This window comes from Lithobates pipiens, unplaced genomic scaffold (assembly GCF_037356315.1).
Source record: "Lithobates pipiens isolate NorthernLeopardFrog02 unplaced genomic scaffold, aLitPip1_a1.2 Scaffold_13, whole genome shotgun sequence".
NCBI lineage: Eukaryota > Metazoa > Chordata > Amphibia > Anura > Ranidae > Lithobates > Lithobates pipiens.
The window spans coordinates 24,251,036-24,273,479 of NW_027507718.1; the positions used below are offsets into that span (position 1 = coordinate 24,251,036).

A 22,444-nucleotide genomic window follows, 5' to 3' on the forward strand; every position below is an offset into this window, starting at 1 on the left:
ATTCTGAAGAAGCGGGGGCTTTCCAGGTCTGTTATCTCCACTTTAATTAATGCAAGGAAACCAGTTTCCAGAGCTGTATATTATAGAGTTTGGAGAGCTTACATTTCCTGGTGTGAATCTAAGGGTTGGCACCCTCAGAGATATTATAGGCAGAATCCTTGCCTTTCTACAATTGGGCGTAGAGATGAAGTCGGCCCTAAGTACTATTAAGGGCCAGGTCTCAGCCTTATCGGTTTTATTTCAAAGACCGCTTGCTACGCATTCTTTAGTCCGGGGTTTTATGCAAGGGGCAGTGCTGAAATTAATCACCTTTAACCCCTTGGGACTTGAACTTTGTTTTGTCAGTGTTACAAAAACCGCCATTTGAACCATTAAAACATGTTCCCTTAGTCCCTTCTGACTAGGAAGCTGATATTTTTGTTTGCTATATCCTCAGCAAGGAGGGTTTCCGAATGGCTGCTCTTTCTTTGTAAAGAGCCATATTTGATTTATTCACGAGGACAGAGTGGTGTTGCACCCTCATCCAGGCTTTTTGCCAAAAGTGGTTTCAGGCTTTTATCTGAATGAAGATATTGTCCTGCCATTGTTTTTCCAAAACCATATTTCAGGGAAGAAAAATCACTACATTGTCTTGATGTAGTGAGATCAGTGAAAATCTATTTAAAGATAACTGCTCAGATTCGTAAGACTGATGTCTTATTTATTCTGCCAGAAGGTCCTAAAAAAGGAAAGGCAGCATTGAACCCCACTGTTGCTAAGTGAATTCAGCAAGTTATAATTCAAACTTATGATTTAAGGGTTAAGATCCCCCCCTATTCAAATAAGGCGCACTCTGCCAGAGCGGTTAGTGCTTCTTGGGCAGTGCGTCATCAGGCTTCCTTTGCTCAGATCTGCAAGGCCGCAACTTGGTCTTTGGTCCATACATTCACAAAATTTTGCCAAGTGAATGTAAGAAGGAATGAGGATATAATGGGCGCAGTGTGCTGCAGGCAGGGGTATAATTCCTCAAGGTCTGGGGGTGCCCTACGTGTTGTCTCCCTCCCCTCAAGTAGCATTGCTATGGGACATCCCACTAAGTAAATACTTAAGGCTCTCTGTCCTATGATGTGCGATAAAGAAAATAGGATTTTTATAACGGCTTACCTGTAAAATCCTTTTCTTGGAGTACATCATATAACACAGAGGTCCTGCCACTCTTTTATGGGGTTTAAATATATTGCTTGGCTGCAAAAACTGAGGTACTCCTGGAAGGAGGAGGGGTTATATAGGGGAGTCGGCTTCCTGTACTGGGTGTGCCAGTGTCAACACCTGAAGGTAGCTATAACCCACTAAGTAAATACTTAAGGCTCTGTGTCCTATGATGTACTCCAAAAAAAGGATTTTACAGGTAAGCTGTTATAAAAAAAATCCTATTTTCTATTTTTACTTTCTTTTTTTTTTTTCTTTAACCAATTCCCGACCGTCTCCTGTACTTATACGTCAGCAGAATGGCACGGCTAGGCAAAGTAACGTACCTGTACGTTACTTTGAAATGCCCGCGCGCCTGCCGCGAGCTCTGTGACCATGCCGCGGGTCCTGCCGACTCTATCGCCAAGGGATACCCACGATCGTGTAGCAGAGCTCAAGAACGGGGAGATGCTAAAATGGCATCTCCCCGTTCTGCCTAATGACGGCACACTGATTGTCTGCTCCCTATCATCGGGAGCAGCGATCAGTGTGGTGTCACACACAGGCTCGCCCCTAGGATACGCTTTACACCTCCCCTCCCCCTGGTGGTTAACCCCTTCACTGCCAGTGACATTTTTTTTTTACAATAATCAATGCAATTTAATAGCGTTGATCACTGTATTAATGCCAATGGTCCCAAAAATGTGTGTCAAAATTTGTCCGATGTTTCCGCCATAATGTCGCAGTTACGATAAAAATCGCTGATCGCCGCCATTACTACTAAAAAGAAAATAAAAAATGCTATAAAACTATCCCCTATTTCAGTGATGGCGAACCTTGGCACCCCAGATGTTTTGGAACTACATTTCCCATGATGCTCCACTACACTGCAAAGTGCATGAGCATCATGGGAAATGTAGTTCCAAAACATCTGGGGTGCCAAGGTTCGCCATCACTGCCCTATTTTGTAGACGCTACAACTTTTGGGCAAGCCAATCAATAAAGGCTTATTGCGATTTTTAAATATGTAGAATACGTATCGGCCTAAACTAAGGAAAAGTTTTTTTTATTTATATTTTTGGGGGTATTTATTATAGCAAAAAGTAAAAAAGAATGTTTTTTTTTTGTTTTTTTTTTTGTTTATAGCGCAAAAAATAAAAACCGCAGAGGTGATAAAAAACCACCAAAAGAAAGCTCTATTTGTGGGGAAAAAAGGACATCAATTTTGTTTGCGAGCCACGTCGCATGACCGCGCCATTTTCAGTTAAAGCGACGCAGTGCCGAATCGCAAAAAAATGCTCTGGTCAGGTAGGGGGTAAATACTTCCGGGGCTGAAGTGGTTAAGCAGCTTAGTAAATGTTGGCCTAAACTGAGGAAGAAATTTGGATATTTTATTTATTTATTTTTTTAAATATATCCCCAAAAAATATTAATAGTAAAAAAAAAATTTTTTTTTTTCAATATAGTCCGCTTTATTTGTTTTATCACGCAAAAAATAAACGCAGAGGTGATCAAATGCCACCAAAAGAAAGCTCTATTTGGGGGGGGGGGGGGGGACATCAAGTTTGTTTGGGTATAACGTTGCACGACCACGCAATTGACAGTTACAGCGACGCAGCACCCTATTGCAAAAATGGCCTGGTCAGAAAGGGGGTAAATTCTTCCGGGGTTGAGGATGGTGATCGTATGCAGCCAACTGATTTTTTTTTTTTTTTTTTTTTTTTTTTGAGATGCTGAATACAAATTACAATAATATGATAAAATCAAAAAAAGGTGTTTTGTATATAAAAAAAAAATGTAAAAAAAAAAAAAATTATGCACAAGTGACAATTTCATACAGTTTGTGTGTGTGTGTGTGTGTGTGTATAGATAGCGATTTTTTATATATATATATTTTATAGAGAGAGATGTATTTTACTTCAGGAGACTCGTTAAGCCCTATACACAGTATTACTATAAGTGAATGAAAGAAAATAGCATTTATTGTTATATAGTCAATACATGCTTCTAGATGCAGAAGATATCTTATACATATTGATGATAAATTCCTCCAGAAATTAAACTGGTCATCTGATGGAAAATCACGTCCTGAATGTGGACACAGTTTGGTGGAAGGTGAAAGCACCTATTGGACTGCTCTGTGGAGCATTAGTGTGTCATAGAAGGAACAATACCCATTAGTTTAACCTGAAGGATATAAAATAAGACCTAGGGATGGTGAAATACCAAAATAGATTTCCTTGGGGAATCTGTGGTATTTCACCATCCCTAGGTCTTTCCCCCTTTTTTCTAAAATGCAGTTGGTCTTATTTTGGAGAGCAGTCCAATAGGTGTTTTCATCAAAAGGGGGGGGTTGGGACTTTTAAATGAGCCACAGTGTATGTACCTCCATCCCGAATACGTAACCAAAGAGGGGGGATGTGGGACTTTAAGGGCCGGTTCACACTGCAGGCGATGCGAGGCGACACCGACTTGCCTCGCCGTGACCTCAGCGGCAACTTGCAGATGACTTCTGTATAGAAGTCAATGCAAGTCGCCCCCAGGTCGCCCAGAAGTAGTACAGGAACCTTTTTTCTGAGTCGGAGCGACTCGAGTCGCTCCTCTCAGAACGGTTCCATTGTACAGAACGGGGGCGACTTGCGAGAGCGAGGCGAGTCGTGTCGCCTCGCATCGCCCGCAGTGTGAACCGGCTCTAAATGAGGCAATTGACTTGTGGAGGTAGAGTGGTTGGTAAATATTATTTATTTGTAACAATAATATAAAACAGATGAAAAGTATTTTTTCATATCTGCACATACACATGGCATAAACGTAATAGATACATATATGTCAACTTGGCAGCACATAAGAGATAAGTAATAGAGTATAATACAAGGTATTTCCTATTAACAGGCATTGGTAACCCATATGCAAAATAGCTGCTGTAAGATGCACATACACATGAGTGGTTACATACTACTCAATGAATTTTAAATTTATAAAAGATATATATGGGCCAGTGAATAGGTAGTAAGCCAGGCTTGACTGAGAACCCAATGGAAACTTGAGGCGTTTCATGGCTATCTGCCACTCATCAGGAGTTGGGTACAGAAGTAAACTGTAAATACAAATGGATATATAGTATTAATATGACCTTCCCCTTTAAGGGTAGGAGAGACCTCATGGGGAAAAAGAAATCTATGCTCACAGGTCGGCTATATAACACTGTACATTGCTGTGCCAATCACATGCAATGTCTTTGCAATGCAAATTCAGCCATACTCTCATTGTTGCAGGAACTTTTTTTTTTTAATATTTATTTATTTATTTATTTATTTTTTCCCCTTACTGGAATCGGATCGCATGAGTGTTCACATCCATATTATCCCATTTACTGTCCAAATTAACAGTTCACACTACAATCTGCGAACCTATGTGGGTGTGTCATTGACTTTCTATTTACACCCGCAGTGGTTCACAGAGGGCAGTGTGAACTGCCTGCGGAGAGATGCTATGTGGGAACCGGCACTGGAATTGCGCTGGTTCCCACATTGCAATAGTGTGAACCCAGGCCCACTGTTTAAAAGCCTTTGGCATAATCTTTATATCAAACACTTCTGGTGTATCAGATGTCTGTGTTCCCTGCCAAGCACTGTGGTGTCATCTGCTGGCCCATATGTCGATAATGTTTTGTAGTGACGTAAGGGCCAGCAAATGGAATGTCAATATGCAGCAGTGGACCAAGCACCTGGCACATCCATTAGTTGTGTTGGATGTGAAGATACTGCTGGAATCTATACATTTGCAATCAAGAGAAGATCTGGAGGACAAGCTACTATTGCTTTTGTTTGGCAGGTTTCTTTTTTTAACATAACTTTACTCTTTCATACAAAATAATTATATGCATGTATCTGTATGGGATCCCAGACACCTTCATTACCTTTGTTCTAGCAAATGTGCATCTTGGAAATTGCAGGTATCACGTGACAAGAGGTGTCCCGGATCTCTAAAGATTATGTATACACCTAATTAACTAGAATGCATATGTTATAGACAAATTCCAAAAGATATCCAATACTATAATCCATGATACTTGGAAGGACACCAAATATTTTCCAATATTGCAAGTATATAAAAGATCTCGCCTTCATTTTTGTTACCCAAACGTTCTTTTCTTGTATTCTTTTTCACATTTCTTTTTGTTTGATCCATTGATATTCGATATTTTTTATAAATTAGTTGGGTGTACTATTTGAAGAAAGCTATTTACCAATTCACATTTCCACTTGGATGAGGAATTTCTTGATCGCTATCTTTACACACCAATAACATCATTAACAAGTCAGAATAATTTACAATGAAAATAGGTGTAAAATTACGTGATGTTAAAGAGGGATTTCACTGGAAAAAAAATATTAAAAGCCAGCAGCTATAAATACTACAGCTGCTAACTTTTAATAAATGAACACTCACCTGTCCCAGGGTCCAGCGATGTCAGCAGCCAAGACCAATTGATCACTCGGCTCTCAGCTGCTGCTGCCGCCGCCATTCTAGGTGAGGGAATCAAGAAGTGAAGCGTTGCGGCTTCACTTCCCGGTTCCCTACTGCGTATGCACAAGTCGCGCAGCGCAATAGGAATGGTCTGCGCGGTCTCTGGGACCCGTGTGTGTCCCAGCAGACAGCACGCCGGGACAGGAAGAGACATAGACTCCCGTGAGAGTCTATGCCCGGAAGTGGGTGCAAATACCTGTCTTAGACGGGTATCTGCACTCTCTTCCCCCTGAAAGATGCCAATTGTGACACCGGAGGGGGTGTTCCGATGAGCGGAAGTTCCACTTTAGGGTGGAACCCCGCTTTAATATGAGGATAGGACATCAATATGTAAGTGGGGAAAAATGTTAACCTTGTAATTGGGCATTACCTATGGTAAATTCATTTGTTATTACTTTATTTTCTTTTTCTCCTATGTTATTATTTAATGGATATATGGTTTGTAAAATAAAAAAAACTAATAAAAATATTTTTAAAAAAAAATGCATGTTAGAAAATGGTTAATGTTTGCAGAATTAATATTTTGACTGTTTTAAATCACTTGCATCCTAAAAAGTATACTTGTATGCACTAAATAGTATTGTTAGTATTTCTTTTGTCTTTTTGTGTTAACAGATTCGTGGGATTGCATAGCAACATGTTTTTTTATAGACACTGCTCACAATGTTCTGGACTATATAGAGACGATCTGGAAAATACTCAAGCCAGGTGGCCTATGGATTAATTTAGGTATTACTATTATGATCACTATTACAATTATTATTGTTTACTTGTTATTACTCTAAATTATTCTCCAAACAATTGTGTGATAAAGGAAGTGGAGAAGTACATTAGTCAGAAAGTGAAATGAGCCTCTTGGCTGTCCTGAATTATCAAATGTACAAGATGGAATACGTTTTTTTTTTTTTTTTTTTTTTTTGTTTTGTTTTTTATTTAGCAGTATTTTACATAAAATAACAAATCTTGACAACGATTTCCAGTAGTGACTTGGCTGGGTCATTTAGAGTATATTATTCATTGAACAGTGTCAAAAATAGAGCTTGGATTGCAGAAACTAGGAGCAGACTTCAGTTTTCTATAGTCAAGATGCATGAAATGTGATTTCTGATTGTTGTGGACTTTGGACATTGTCATCTCTCCTTGTTATGCTTAAGCAATGACAGACATTTTCTATCTCTAGGTAAGTCTTTTACTTTCCCACCCTGACTGCACTTACTGTTAAAGGGAATTTTCAGATTAAATGGACATCAACAATTTTCAGTCCACCTTCAACAGCCTCCTGAAATCAACTATGCACACTCTTTTTAGCTTTTTAAACTGAAGTCTATCCCACCTAATACCATATTTAAATCAAGTAAATTTTATTATAACACATTTTTTTGTACAAGAAAAATAAACAATCTGTCCTGTTCACTGTGTGTGTGTGTGTTTGTGTGTATAATATGAATGATTGTGATAAGCCGTATAATTTTCCTTTTACAATTCAGGCTCCATCAATCATTGCATAGCCTATATATAACACAAGGTATTACATTTTGTAGAAGGAAGTTGTCTCTGGGCATGTTAACTCGTCAATATATGGTATAATCTGATATTTTTCTATGAGCCACAACAAAGCGTTAGTGAGATATAGACACAGTAGAGTTTTTTTTTTTTTACTTTTTAGGACATCCATATTGTGATGATAATGCAAACTAGGCACCTCCTAAACTGAGAAGACACGGGGCATATGTTCAATCATGACATTTTTTAGCAATTCCCTTTCCATAATCCCAAGGGGGCATCCCCTACAATTAACAAACTTTTAGCAGCGATCCAAAAACACCCTTATCAGTCTATTGACTGGACATAGCAAAATCTCTTAAGCAAATTAACCAGTAAAGCGGTAGTAAACCGCTGCAGAATAAAAAAAAAGAAAATGCTTGTAAGACAATGGCATAATGTGCAAGTATGCATCAAATACTACTTGCATATTATGAAATAATTACCTTAGAACGAAGCCCTTCCAGTGGCAGACAGTCACCACTGAGAGGGTTGTCATCTTCCCCCGGGCCTATCTTCCGGGTTTGCAGGGTCTGGCTCTGTGAGTGGCAGGAGCCGTGATGATGTCACTCCTGCGCATGTGCGCGTGAGCCTTTGGTTCCGGCAAGAAGCTCTGAAGGTCCGTTATATCGTGCCAGATCTTCAGAGTGAATGCGCTGGTTAGTCAGTGGCTGCATGCAGGGTGAATATCTCCTAAAAGGTGCACGTTTAGTAGATATACATTTTACCTACCGTTAAGCCGTAGTATAGGCTTACCTGTAGGTAAAAATTACCAAGCGGGGTTTATTACCGCTTTAACAGGACAATACACATCCCAGTCCGGCTCTAATAGCCATCATAAAAGCTTCAAGTTTCTGGCTTAGGTAATTATAACATTACACGGATATCTGTCCTAGCTAATAGTATCAGGCTCATTGCTTGCCATAAATAGTTTAGCAGTTATTGTTGACAAATCTGCATTCCTGGCTGCAGAATCAAACTTCAGTGTATTTCATAAATCCTGAGCTAATCGTAGTACGGTCCGAATAAGGACCTCTTTACCTGTATGAATTAATTGGCAGCATTTTAAGCCTTAAATAAATATTAGAAGGTACCAGAGGTGGGTTGGGACACTTTACATCTTCCAGGTGAAATCTGCACTTGATACCCATCATATAATTGTATTTAAATCGTAATTTCATGCTGGTCAATAATATACAAGTTACCAGAATGCAACCTGTAGGTAATCCTAGATAATATGTATAAAATAGGGGTGCACCGAATGGAAATTTTGGTGCCGAAACCAATACTGAAAACGAAGGATGCACTAGGCCGAAACCAGATACCGAAAATTACAGTTTTTGAAAAATATTTAGTTTTTTTATCTATATAATTGTATTCAATTTTTTAATAATATGAATTTATTGTTGACCTTTCTTGCACTAAAGGTACCAATAATGGTAAGAGACCACAGACTGCACTTTTCTTTGCCATCTCTTGTATCATGTCCTCAGTCTCTGGCCATCTCTTGTATCATGTCTGCAATCTGTTAAACTTAACCACTTGCCGACCAGCTGTCGTCATTATACTGCTGCAGGTCGGCACAATCCTGCGAGCTGTTGTAGCTATACGGCAGCCCCTTTAAGCGGGAGAGCAGGCGTGTGCCCACTGCTCTCGAGGTGCCGATGCTCGTGGCTGGCGGTCATCGGCGATTGCGGACACGAGAGGCAGAACAGGGACGTGTGTGTAAACACACAAATCCCTGTTCTGTTCTTTGAGGAAAGACAGATCGTGAGTTCCTAATAGCTAGGAACCACAATCTGTCATTTCCTCTAGGTCAGTCCCCTCCTCCTACAGTTAGAAAAACACACCGGGAACACAGTTAGCCCCTTGATTGCCCCCTAGTGTTAACAATAATAAAAATGCTATAAATCTATCCCCTATTTTGTAGACGCTATAACTTTTGCGCAAGCCAATTAATATATGCTTATTTTGATATTTTTTTTGTTACCAAAAATATGTAGAAGAATACATATCGGCCTAAACTGGGGAAGAAATTGCTTTAAAAAGGGGGGAGGATATTTATTACAGGAAAAAGTACAAAATATTTTTTCTTTTTTTTTCTTTTAAATTGTTGCTCTTTTTTGTTTATAGCGCAAAAAATAAATGCAGAGATGATCAAATACCGCTAAAAGAAAGCTCTATTTGTGGAAGAAAAAAGACGTAAATGTTGTTTGGGTGCAGCGTCGAACGACCGCACAATTGTGAGTTAAAGCGGCGCCTTGCCGAATCACAAAAAAATGGCCTGGTCATTCAGCAGCCAAATCTTCCGGGGCTGAAGTGGTTAAACACACTGCTAATAGTATTACCAAAATTTCTATTTGGCACACCTCTAGCAGATATGATACAGGAGATGGTCAGAGACTGCAGAAATTACAAGAGATCCAGCCTCACCAGTGTCCATCAAATGCAGCCTGTCTGTGCCCGGCAGCGTCACCAGTGCCCGTCATATGCAGCCTGCCTGTGCCCAACAACCTTACCAGGACCTGTCATATGCAGCCTGCCTGTGCCCTAGTCTCCCCAGTGCCCATCATCCATCATATGCAGCCTGCCTGTGCCCAACAGCCTCACCAGTGTCCCTCATATGCAGGCTGCCTGTGCCTGGATCAGAGTGGCGCCCTCCATGTGTCACAGACCAGGGTTTGAATTGCCTGGGCCGCAGTAACAATGTCCCGCCTCCTGTGAGCACATTACACTGATTCAATGTCCCACCTTTGGATCCGTGTGCCGCCTATCACAGGAGGTGGACATTTTTACTATGGCCTGGACAATTCAGCTCTGTGACGCACAGACCGCTGGAAGGAGGGAGTGGAGAACTGGGGCGTGCCAGGGTGACACTCCCGCAATGGGCAGCACCCGGGGTGGACCCCATCCCCGTTCGGTATCGGCTGTTTTTTTGCTATCGGCTAAATTAAAAAACTGTTTTCGGCTGCCGAAATTTCGGTGCACCTCCTAGTATAAAACTGTATTTGAGGGAATTACATCCTTGCATATACCTAGTGAAGTCAACCGCCTCAGATCATACACAGGGATGAACCAAATCTCCCTACATACGTTTTTACATGTATATCTGCTGTCTTCATCTTTGTATACTGTTTAGAAAGTTCAGATCATGTTAGATTTTTCACTTCCTGTTCAACACTATAGTGAAGTCTGGGCATACAGCAAAGACAGCTGATTGGTGGAAAGGCACACACCCCCTCTCCTCATAGGTAGAGACTTTCAGAACTGTTGGTTGACTAGTTCAGCACGTTGCTAATCTATAGCATCCTCCCCAACGCAAAACTCAGGCTGATTTTATCGTATGTGATGTAGAACTTGTCAGGAGGTTTTGGGCTGATAACAGAAGAGACAGCTGCAGGGCATAGTGCTTTGAGGCGAGATAAGAAAACGTTGCTAATATGTGCCCTGCTTACATTTCATGAATCGGGTTTACATCCACTTTAAACACTGACATTCCATCAGCCACTCCTCAGAACTTCTGGGTGGTCAGGTCATTTCTGTCAACACCCTTCTTGGGGACCAGAGCAGAGGGACTGTATAGAGCTCTACTTTACCATCAAATGAGAAACTGCCAAGATTTATAAAAGCTACTGATCCATCTTGCTCATTGACTGGACTTTTCTTAACTCGCAGAACCAGGACTTTAAGTATTTCCTGTTTCTTTTTCTTTAAGTATTTTGTTTGCACCATTTTTGCCAGTTTTTTTTTTATTACGGATATTTTAAAATCAATATTCTCTCTAGTCCACTAAGTTAGAATCTAATCCCTGTCTACCATACTGTAAATCTCTGGATATTCCGGTCTGTTGTGACAGTGTGTATTACAGACATTTATTGTACATCATAATTGTTCTTGTGAATGGTTGATGGGTCAAAAGCTATCAGATAGGAGAGGCCAGGAGCGCCGGCGGGGGAGACTCAAGCAGAGGGGGTTTGCGGGCACATTGCATTCTGCATTGCAATTCTGTTGCACAGAGCAGGTAAGTATAGATGTGTGTGTGTGTGTGTGTGTGTTTTTTTTTTTTCTTTACAATTGCTTTAAGGATCTTGAACACACCTAATACTTTGCAGACGTTCTATCTAACTTCTCCACCCAAAAGGGGGTTCCACTTAAAGCACTCCTCCCCACTTTTTGGCATGACATTTTTATTGTGGGTGGGGGGGGCTACCTAGTTTTGACAGGTACCTCTCCCTGCATTCTTCTGGAACTCGTCACAGGTCCCAGGAGACTGAGGTAACAGAAGGTGCAGCACTGCTTGCACATGTGCATTGGGCACAGTTTAAATTTCCGGTGCTGGGGAGAAGTCCGGTGGGAAGGGGCGGCTCAGGTGAGGACATCGCTGGATCCTGGGGCAGTCAAATGTGTCTTTTTGTAGCTGCTGACTTTTAATGAACACAAAAAGGACTGGAGCTCCTCTTTAAGTATTGGACATCTATATAAAAGGATCCAGACTTTCAGTCAAGGATGCTTATTGCACAGTCTGTCATATTGATAGTTCTGTTTTTTGACTGCAAACGTTTGTTAAATATTCATTATATATATATATATATATATATATATATATATATCTCTATCTCTCTATCTGCAGTGAAGGAACTTATGTGTGAGAGGAAAACAGAGTTAGGTAGCAGTGTTTTGAACTCTGGGGGATGCTGCTCTGGGAAAAAGGAAAGCGTTTAGGTAGATGCTATTTTATTTGATGGCCTCAGGGACCATATCACATATGTAATTTTTTTGACTTTGGGTCCAGTTGACAGTACATTTTTAAAGGAAACCTCTCCTGAAATATGTAGGCTAGCATTTTTGATCTCCTTTAAAAATACTAGTTGCTTGGCTATGTCTAGGTTATATATTTTCTATGTCACTGGCCCAAGCATGTGGTGGGAGGAGCGAGGAAAAGTCAGAATTCCTTATCTTTGGCCTATGGTGGCAAGGGATTACTATGACAGTCATAGAACCAATGTTTTCTGATGGAGAGGTTAATTTTCAAGTCTACATAATTCCATCAGTACAAGTTGCTGTCCACCAATGACAAGAAGTGTGGAAATCTCCCCCTGCTGAAAGTCATTTTGAGCTTAGTAAGGCTAAAAGCCATACCTTACTCAGTGCTAAATACTTTCACAATAACATGATGTGCTTTGGAAGGACATACTGTATGTCTTGCGAAAAGTATGAAAGCTGTCTCCGAACTCCTAAAAATGATAGATACCTTGCTGTTATAACCAATACCTTAACACAGATGCAGACCAGGAACTTAACTCATGCCAAAACTATTTTATTGTGTTTTTTTTATTCGTGTGTACAATGCTTAGGATTGTCAAATCTTTACTGCTGTCTTTATTTTATCCACATTTAAGAGAAATCCCCTTGCTTCCCCTTACTTCTGTTTATCTGACCGTTTGTTTATGGATCACAGGAATGCAATTAATTTTGCACTCCTGTGACCCGGTTTCAGCAGAGAGCGGTTTGAAGTCCACTCTCTCTGATGAAATCCCAGGTTTCAGTCCAGGCACCGCGTCAACCCGACAGTAGAAGTCTGGATCCGCCAGGTGCCTGGACTGATGCCCATCTCAGCCTCTCAGCGAGCCGCTGAGAGGCTGAGGAAAGCCACTCTCCACCCCTCCGCAGCTCAGCTCCAAAGAAAGAGGAGGGAGAAGAGCAGAGAGCTGTGAATGACAATCAGCAGCGCTCTGCTCACAGAGCTGAGAGAACCGAGGTGTTCGATCGCTCGGTTCTCAGTGTTAAGACAATGGGGGACAGATGCAGCTTCGGACCAATCCTGCATCCACCTAGGTAAGAATGAATGGGGGAAAATAAATATCCTTTACCTCTTTTAAACGCTGTTGATTAAACACTTTCCCATTCTATTCCGAGAATGTTGGGTTTTAGTTTTGCTGCATACTTGTTTTAAGTCAGTAACTACCATATTAAAAATTGAAGCCAGATGTCACTTGGCACTTTCAGACAGAGAGGTCAGCAAAGCAGACTCCTTATTTCTTTCAGGTCAGAAATGTATTTATATCAAACCACAAATAAAAGCCAGGGCTAAATATCCTAAACCTATCTTATCCAAACATTCATTTCGGTTTCATTTTTTTTCTTTCCTAGGACCTCTTCTGTATCACTATGAAAACATGGCAAATGAACTCTCTATAGAACTGAGTTATGAAGATATCAAAAATGTTATGTTGCAGCATGGATTCCATTTTGAGGTATCTCCATTATTTGAGGGGGCACGTATTTTTAACCGTATAAGAAGTGGGGAAGGGCTAAAACGAGTTCCTCTTTCTTTTCTTTTTTTTTTTTTTTTTTTAGTTTTTTTTTTTTTTTTTGTTGCTTTAATGGCAGTCAATGATGGAAGGTTAGAAATCTTTCAAACAGGTAGAAAGTACTGTATGTCACCAACACCCCAAGGATCTCCAGAATGGGTCCAAAGCTTTATTTGGCGATCACATCATAATCACAGAAGCAATGTTTCAGACCCTCACAAGACCCCTTCATCATTATATGTTCCCTATAATGGCTGTCGCTGAGAAGGAAAGGGAGGGGAATTCTTTCAAGCAGGGACACAAACAGCAGGTTAAAGGTGATATTATAGTCTTGTTTTTTTTTTAATAACAAACATGTTGCTGTATACTTACCTGATCTGTGCAGTGGTTTTGAACAGCCCAGATCCTTCTCTTTTCGGGGCCTTCGCTGGTGCTCCTGGACCCTCCCCCTTGCCGAATGCCCCCACAGCAAGCAATTTGCTATGGGGTCACCCGAGCCAAGCTTGTGTGTGTGTGTGTGTGTGTGTGTGTGTACACCGAACCACAGCTCGGCCCTGCCCCTTCTCTCCTCATTGGCTCACTGACTTTGACAGCAGTGGGATCCAATGGCGCCCATTGCTGTCTCAGACAATGAGGGAGAGTCCTTGACAGCCTACACTGTACCCAAACGAAATTTATCATTTTCTTCCCACAAATATATCTTTATTTTAGTGGTATTTGATCACCTCTGGGTTTTTTTTTTTTTTTGCTGAACAAACTAAAAAAATACCAAAATTTTGGAGGAAAAAAAAAGTTTTTCTTAGTCTCTGTTTATGACATTTTGTTTTCTCCTTCACTGATAGGCGCTGATGAGGCTGCACTGATGAGGTGGCACTAATATGTAGAATTGATGGGCAGCACCGATAGGCTGCACTGGTGGGCACCGCTTGGTGGCACTGAAAGCACTGGATAGGCAGCACAGATGAGCTATTGACAGGCATTACTGATGGGGCACTGACTGACATATTTATGGGCACTGGCACTTTGGGCACTGACAGGCATTGCTGATGGGCACTGATTGGCAGCTGATAGGCATTAGCTGATGTGCTGATTATGAGCACAGACCCCCCCCCCCCCCGACAAGGAGAGCTGCCGATCGGCACTCCCTGTCAGCGCGAACCAAGGAAATCGGTTTACCAGCACTTCCTGGTTCACGCTGTGATCAGCTGTGATTGGTCACAGCTGATCACGTGGTAAGGAGCCTCCGTCAGAGGCTCTTTACCACAGTTGGAGATGTGGTGTGTCATAGTGACACACAGCACCACCAGTTGCCGCGCTGCGTGCCACCGCGGGTGCGCACCGGAAAGTAGGTATCCTGAAAGACGCCATATAACGTCCAGCCAAGATAAAAAAGTCACCAGCCATCGTTCTGCTATAGGCCGAGTGGGAAGTGGTTAAAAGAAGTGAGGCTGGGTTCATACTTGTACAACAAACGTTAGGACATTGGGAGCTCATGTCGCATGACTTGTGCAAATCACTGATTCCCTAAGGGAGCCGTCTTAACTGGTCCGACTTTGAAAATGCTCCCTGCACTACTTGGTCCGACTTTGGTCCTACTTCAGCCCATTGAGTATCATTGAAGTCGTATGAAAGTAGGATCCTTGTCCCAACCATCCGACATGATGATTACAGCAGCAATAAAAGGAATTTGTCACTCTGGGATTGTTTTGATTGTTCAAAGGACAAGTCGTACTATCAAAATCGTATCTTGTTCATGCAAGTCGGATGTAAGTAGGACAAGATGTAGCAGGGTAAAGTAGGATGATAGTTGTACAACAGTCCTGTCGTATCAGTGTGAACCCAGCCTTAGGCCATGTTCACGCTGGTACGACAAACGTTCCGACATTGGGAGCTCATGTCGCATGACATGTAAAAATTGGTGTTTCCCTATGAGAGCCATCTTAACTGGTCCGATAACCAGTCGGTCCGACTTTGAAAATGCTCCCTGCACTACTTTGGTCCGAGTTTTTATTCTACTTCAGCCCATTGAATATCACTGAAGTCGGATCCGACTTTCGCATGCGACTTGTGGTCTAATGATCTTGAAGGGTAATGCCACAGCAAAAAAAAGGCATGGGTTCCCCCTCCAAGAGAATACCAGGCCCTTCGTTCTGGTATGGGTTTTAAGGGGAACCCCCATGCTGAAAAAACGGCATGGGGTCTCCCCCCCCCCCCCCCCCCCCCAATCCATACCAGACCCTTATACGTGCTTACAGCCCGGCGGGTCAGGAAAGGGGGTGGGCATAAGAGTGCCCCGCCCCCCCAAACCATGCCAAGCCCTGTGCCCCCTCCCCACCCCAAAGCATCTTGTCCCCATGTTGAGGACAAGGGCCTCTTCCCAACAGCCCTAGCCGTTGGTTTCCAGAGTCTGCGGGCAGGGAGCTTTATCGGAATCTGGAAGCCCCCTTTAACAAGGGGCCCCCCATATTCCAGGCCCCACATCCTATGTGAAGGAGTATGGGGTACATTGTACCCCTACGCCTAAAAAAGTGTCAAAAATAAAATGCATTACACATGTATTTAAAGTAATTTATTAAGGCAGCTCCGTCGTCTTTTCCCATCTCTCCCCCCCCCCCCCCTTTCTGGCTCTTCTGCCGCCTCCTCTACTAATGTCTTCTACCTCTGCCTGTTCTTCTCCCCTCTCTGGGTCTTCTCCGCTGATGTCTTCTAGCCCTCTCTGGTGGTTCTCCCACGGTCCGCTGTCTTCTCCCTCGGCTGGGTCTTCTTGGTTATCTTCTCGTTCTTTTGCCAGGTCATCTCCCTCTGTTGTTCTTCCGACGTTGACTCAATGCTCTCTCCTGCTCTAATGCTTGGCACTCTCCCGCTGCCGATTTAAAAAGTGATCTTGTGGCGAATCCACCGCAGAGACCACTTTTATCTGATACAAGACCACTCACTGAAGAGGATACCAGGGTTTTGCTAGCTAGTTGCTGCCATAACGATATCCCTCTTAAAAGTGCCGATTTTATATCGGTCTGAGCCAGTCCAGAAGTGGTTAAAAATAAACATGTTATACTTACCTGCTCTGTGCAGTGGTTTTTCACAGAGCAGCCCCAATCTTCCTTCTCAGATCCCCCACTGGCACTTCTGGCTCCTTCCCCCAGCCGAGTGCCCCCATAGGAAGCCTCTTTCTTTGCAGTCGCTCGTGCGTGCTTCTGAGTGTGTCTCTTCAGACACACAGCCTGGCTCCGCCCCACCCCTTCACTTTCTGCTCACAGGTTATGACTGACAGCAGCAGGAGCCCATGGCTCCCACTGCTCTTAGCCAATCCTGAGGGGAGAAGACCTGCTGGACAGAGATAAGGCTCAGGTGAGTATTTAGGAGGAGCTGTAAGGGAACTGCACATAAAAAACTTGTTTTTTGCCTTAATGCAGAGAATGCATTAAGGTAAAAAACCTTTTACCTTTACAACCACTTTAAAGTAACCCTGTCCTCACATGGTTACTTGTACATGATAACCCTATAAAATAAGAGGTACTACATTATACCTACCTGTCCGGTGGCCCGTATGTTGAAATGGCGCCACCTTTGGCCACTGTAGGTATGCCATACTTCAGATTGGTTGCAAATCGGTTATTCCTGCCACACACTGTGGTTCCTCCCAGAGACTTGTACGTCCTGTAGTAAGGAAGAAGGTATTCTACAAACAATAGGGTGGATTTACTAAAGCAGGAAAGTGCAAAATCCAGTTTTGCTTCTGCATAGAAACCAATCCACTTCCAGGTTTTATTGCGAAAGCTTGATTGAACAAGCTGAGGTTAAAAGCTGATTGGTTTCTCTGCAGAAGTGAGACTGATTCTGCACACTTCAGCTTTAGTAAATAAACCGCATCGAAGTATAGATACCTGCAGTGCCTAGAGAGAAAGAAAGTGGCAGAGTTTTAACACATGGACTGCTAGAATGGTATGTTCTAAATCTTGGCTTTCTGTGGTGCCAGCTAATCTTCCATTAATTCATCCTATTTTCTTTGGTGCTTGCACAATTTTTATTAAAGCATTTACAGCACTTTACAGTTTTCCATCACAAAACAGAATAGTTAACTTTTAACTAACCACTAACTTGTCATTTGTATTCACAGACTGAAAAGGAATCCATGGCTACAACATACACTGTAAATAGTTTATCAATGATGAAATACTGCTATGACTGTATGTTTTTTGTGGCTCGGAAACCACAGTAGTGGCTAATTTTCATTGTTTGCATACTGCGCAGAAGAGATTTCAAAGACTTGGATTGGGACTACTAAACAGACATAAAACTTGAATCTTTGTGCCTTTTTTCCTGTAAGCAGTGACTTTAAAGTCAAGCAATTGAATTCCAGGCATACCGTTATGTCAACACTACCGAGGGTCCGGCCTATTTGTCCTCATTTATAAAATGTTGTTTTTAAACTAGCATTCCTTTTGTCTCTTATTTTTCTGACAGTGAAAGTTTTCAAAATTTCCTCTTGCCTTGCAGGAATGTATGATAGTGTGCGTTTGCATTGGCAACGTCCAGTGTAAGGTAATGAGCAGTCCAAAGGCAATATTTTAATGAGTTTCTTTTGTTTTTAGCATGAAAACTGAGAAACCTCTTCAGCCGGCAGGAAGTTTTCAGCTGCAAGGTTACCCCATCTTAGTCAGGCTCCTGTCCGTTCAGTTGCTGAAAGACATCAAGCCTTGTTTATGAAAGTAACTGGAGTAAAAAGTGCGAGAGATGATCCTAAAGTTACCAGTCAGTTGTTCCCGTTTTGTTCTGTAATGCAGTGGTATTTTTTTCCCATAAAAAAAATGAAGGCCATCTGAGACAATACTTCCCATAGAAGCAGTGATAAATGAACATTTCGATGCAGGAGTTTCAAGCCTAAAAAAGCCAAAAATCTTCATCAGTTTACACCTATTTGCAACCACCTGCTGCTGAGAATTGCTGCCCTACTGAGTGTAGTTTTCCACCTTTTTGTATCTAGTAGTTTTATTTTTTCCAGGCATTTTTTTTTTTCCATAAGGTAGCCTTTCACATGATATCTGGTAACCGTATGATATGAGGGATGAGAATTGACCCCAACAGATGGCAGTCTGACAATTTATGGAAAGCTCAGCAGTCTGGGTCGGTGAAAACACCTTTTAATTCCTGCTGCCAACTTAGCAAAGTATGTGGTTGTAGTTTACAGCCTATGCTGAAATCATAGTGTTTTTGTGTGTATGATCTTTTGACAGTCAAACCTAATGTACAGTATGTGGGTAGCTTTACCAGGTGCTGGACAGAAACCCAATGCATACTGAATATTATGACTTTTACTTGGTGTATGTATTGTATGTATGACCATGTAAAAATGAAGATGCTCTTTATTATTGTTAACTTTAGTATTTATTATAAATAAGCATACAATGGTTCAAATCTTGCGGGAGCCCCAAAAAAGCCCTACATTCAATTTAGGCAAATTAATTGGCAAGGCCAAAATGGTTTTCTTTTTAAGTTGTGAATAAGAAAATGTATCACACTTCAAATGTTTCCATTATGAAATAATGAATTTTATTTTTTTTTTGTGTCCAAAAGTGTCTTCTGTTAATTGACTAAAGTCATACGCCACCCTCCCTCCCCCCCCCCCCCCCCCTTTTCTCTTTCCTTATTTATTTTTATTTCTTTATTTTTAGCTTAAAAATCTGGTATACAAAAGTTCTGTTTTTTTTTTTTTTTTTTTTGTTTTGTTTTTTGCCCAAAACAAATGGGATCCCCTTTTGGATCATTGCATATTTTTCTTATAACATGAATACAGTGTTTTTAAAAACATCTTGTAAGACAGTTATATAACTGAGCTGGATACTCTGATCTCACAAATGTTTTATTCTTGATTTGAAATTTTTAATAAAAGTCAATGACAACGATTTGTTTTTGTTTTTTACTGTGTTTATTAAGGATAAACCATAAAAAAGTATGCATCCACAGAGCATTAAAAAAAGGCAGAGATACAGACAAATGGTATTCCAATTAAAAATCAAGATACACAATGTAATCACTGAAAATTAGTTACAAGGTTAACATTTGAAGGGATCCTTGTGAATATAAAAGCAGAATCGTATGATAGATCATGCAAAAGATACTAATGAGCAAAAAAAATAACATAAAACATTGGGAAAAGACGCTCTTTTCCAGAACCGTTTGGTAAAACGTCAACGATCATTTCTAGACATGTTTACTTATTTGCCCCTTTCATACGGGGCGGACTGCGGCTGCGACCTGCTTGCTCAGCAAGGGATCTCTCCACTGATCGCAGACACAACCCGCTCTCCTCTATGGGCCGCCAGCTGCCATCCGATCAACCTGTCCGTCAGACTGGTACATACTGGGTTGGTGATGTCACATGGGGCGGGACCACCAGGTGATGTAACAAAGTGGCCTGTCTTTTACCTATTTAACCACTTAAAGACAGGGCCTCTTTTTCAGACTCTGTTTACAAGTTAAACACTTTTTTTTTTTTTTTGCTAGAAAATTACATAGAACCCCCAAACATTATATATTTTTTTTTTCTAGCACCCTATAGAATAAAATGGTGATCATTGCAGTACTTTTTGTCACACCGTATTTGCGCAGCACTCTTACAACCCCCATTTTTTTTCCGGAAAAAAAATCACTTTTTTGAATAAAATAAAACAGTAAAGTTAGCCCAATTAATTTTTATATTCTGAAAAATGTTACGCCAAGTAAATTGATACCTAACATGTCACACTTCAAAATTGCGCCCGCTCGTGGAATGGCGTCAAACTTTTACCCTTAAAAATCTCCATAGGCGCTGTTTAAGAAATTCTACAGGTTGCATGTTTTGCGTTACAGAGGAGGTCTAGGGCTAGAATTATTGCTCTCACTCTGATAAACTTTTTTTATTACTTTTGACACTTTTTTTGATGAATTGGGTAGGGGTACTATGTACCCAATAATCGCATACGAGGGGGATTTGGGGGCCACCTAGATTCTGATTAGCCCACTGCCTGCAGACCCCCATAACCATTACTGGTGGTTGTGGGATTCTGTGGGCAGGAGGCTAATCAGAATGAGGCCCTTGTCCCCATCAACATACTCGCTCATCCCCCCCTCCCTTTTTCCTGATCTGGGTAAGGGTCTGGTATAGATTTTGGTGGGGGACCATATATTATATATACATTTTTTATTTTTTCAAATGATTTAATTGTTGGAGGGGGGTTTCTAAGTGGGGGGTTTCTAAGTGGAGTGTGCATGTGATACTGCCAGCAAAACCCTGGTGGTAATTACTGCATTTTTCTTTATTATTACTCACTGGTCTGTTTGTGAATTGGACTTAGGAGCTTTTTATGCAATATTTACTGGCTTGTTTATTTTTGTTCGGTAATTAACGCATAATTGCTTCTTTTTTTTTTTTTTGTGAATTGGACTAAATTTACTCCATAAAATTTTATGTAAATAAGTACCTTTATCACATGCGTTAAAGCTTTGTGAATTGAACACTATGTTGATACAGTTTGATGTGGGGAATCACTTTTAATATGATACTGTATGCACATTGTTATGAAATGAAGTGGTATTCACGGTACAGTATACTTTGATGTTATTATGCTATCGATTGTTAAGAGCATTGCATAATTTATATTTAATCTCCTATAGTTTAGTTGGTTTTCTTTGGATGTAACACTTAATACCAGCAACAGCTAGTAGAGAGGGAGCAGTGCAGTGGTCGTCCACTAGTTTTTAAAGGGTCAGTGCTTTCACCCAGATAATTAACCCAAGTAAGTTTTGTGAGCTTCATTGTAGGTTACTTGCCGCCTTACAGTCAGAGCCAGTGCCTCTCCATCCTGCACCAAGATAGGAAGCCACGGGATGAAATATCTAATCGCAGCGATGAACAGTGCAGCCTGTGTACCATCTGGCAAAAAAGGCAGCATAAAATGGTGCAGACTACACTGCCTCCTCAGCCTATAGGTAGCTGTAATTTTCTCATGAATCCCACCCTCCTTATGTAACAAGATGCTAGGCAGACCAGGAAGATGAATACAACGTAGAACAAGCTGCATCCCATATCAAATCAATACTGTATGTAGTTTTTTTTTTTTTTTTTTTTTTTCTGTGAGATTTGGGCTGATGCCATATTATACAGGATGAGTGGTAACCCTAGTAGGGAGGCAAAACCCTGCAGTGTTTTACATCCTATCCTAATGAGTTCTGCTCCGATTACAACGTAGATTTGATGATGTCAAAGAGAAAAGTAGCCAAAGGGCAGGCTTAGACAGGCATGCAAAATGGTTTCAGGGGACCAGTTATTGCAAACACAACCAGTAGGGAGAGAGATCACAAGACCAATGATTTAGGCAAATATTGGTGAGCGTTAGAACCTATATTAAAAAAAAAAAAAGGCAGAAAATCTATAGCTCTAAGCAATAGATTATTTAGAAACAGTGGAAAGGGGGGCCATAGTAGGGCTTTAAGCCCCCTAATTTACTACCCCATTGATTCAAACATATTTTGTTATAATATCAAGTGTCAGTGAAATTTTGGCAAAGCATAATTTGTTTGATCTTTTACTGCACTGGAGCCTAGGTAAAAATTAAAGTGGTTGTAAACCCTTACAAACCACTTTGACCTACAGGTAAGCCTAGATTAAGGCTTACCTGTAGGTCCAAGAAATACGGTTTAGGAGATATTTACAAAAAGACAGCCACCGCTGTCTACGGCGCAGGCATCAGATCGCGGCGATATGCTGCGAGTGTCGGCTCCTGTGTGCATGCGTGGGAGTGACATCATCGCTGCTCCGACGAATCACAGCGCCGGAGCAGCGAGACCCGGAAGTCACGCCGGGATCTATGGCAGCGGCGGACATGAAGGCGGAGGATCGCATATCGTGGGCTTCG

General features: G+C 41.4%; 1 protein-coding gene across 1 annotated transcript in view; it reads left to right on the plus strand.

The window, feature by feature from the left end:
* The window catches only part of CARNMT1 (carnosine N-methyltransferase 1), a gene marked incomplete in the record, with an annotated part of 36,583 nt that extends 17,130 nt beyond the window's left edge, over nt 1-19,453 (plus strand). Inside the window, 3 exon segments of the mRNA XM_077474925.1 lie at nt 6,313-6,426; nt 13,390-13,493; nt 17,668-19,453. Of these exon segments, the coding sequence (XP_077331051.1) occupies nt 6,313-6,426; nt 13,390-13,493; nt 17,668-17,769 (320 nt within the window).
* Nucleotides 19,454-22,444: the final 2,991 nt, after the last annotated feature.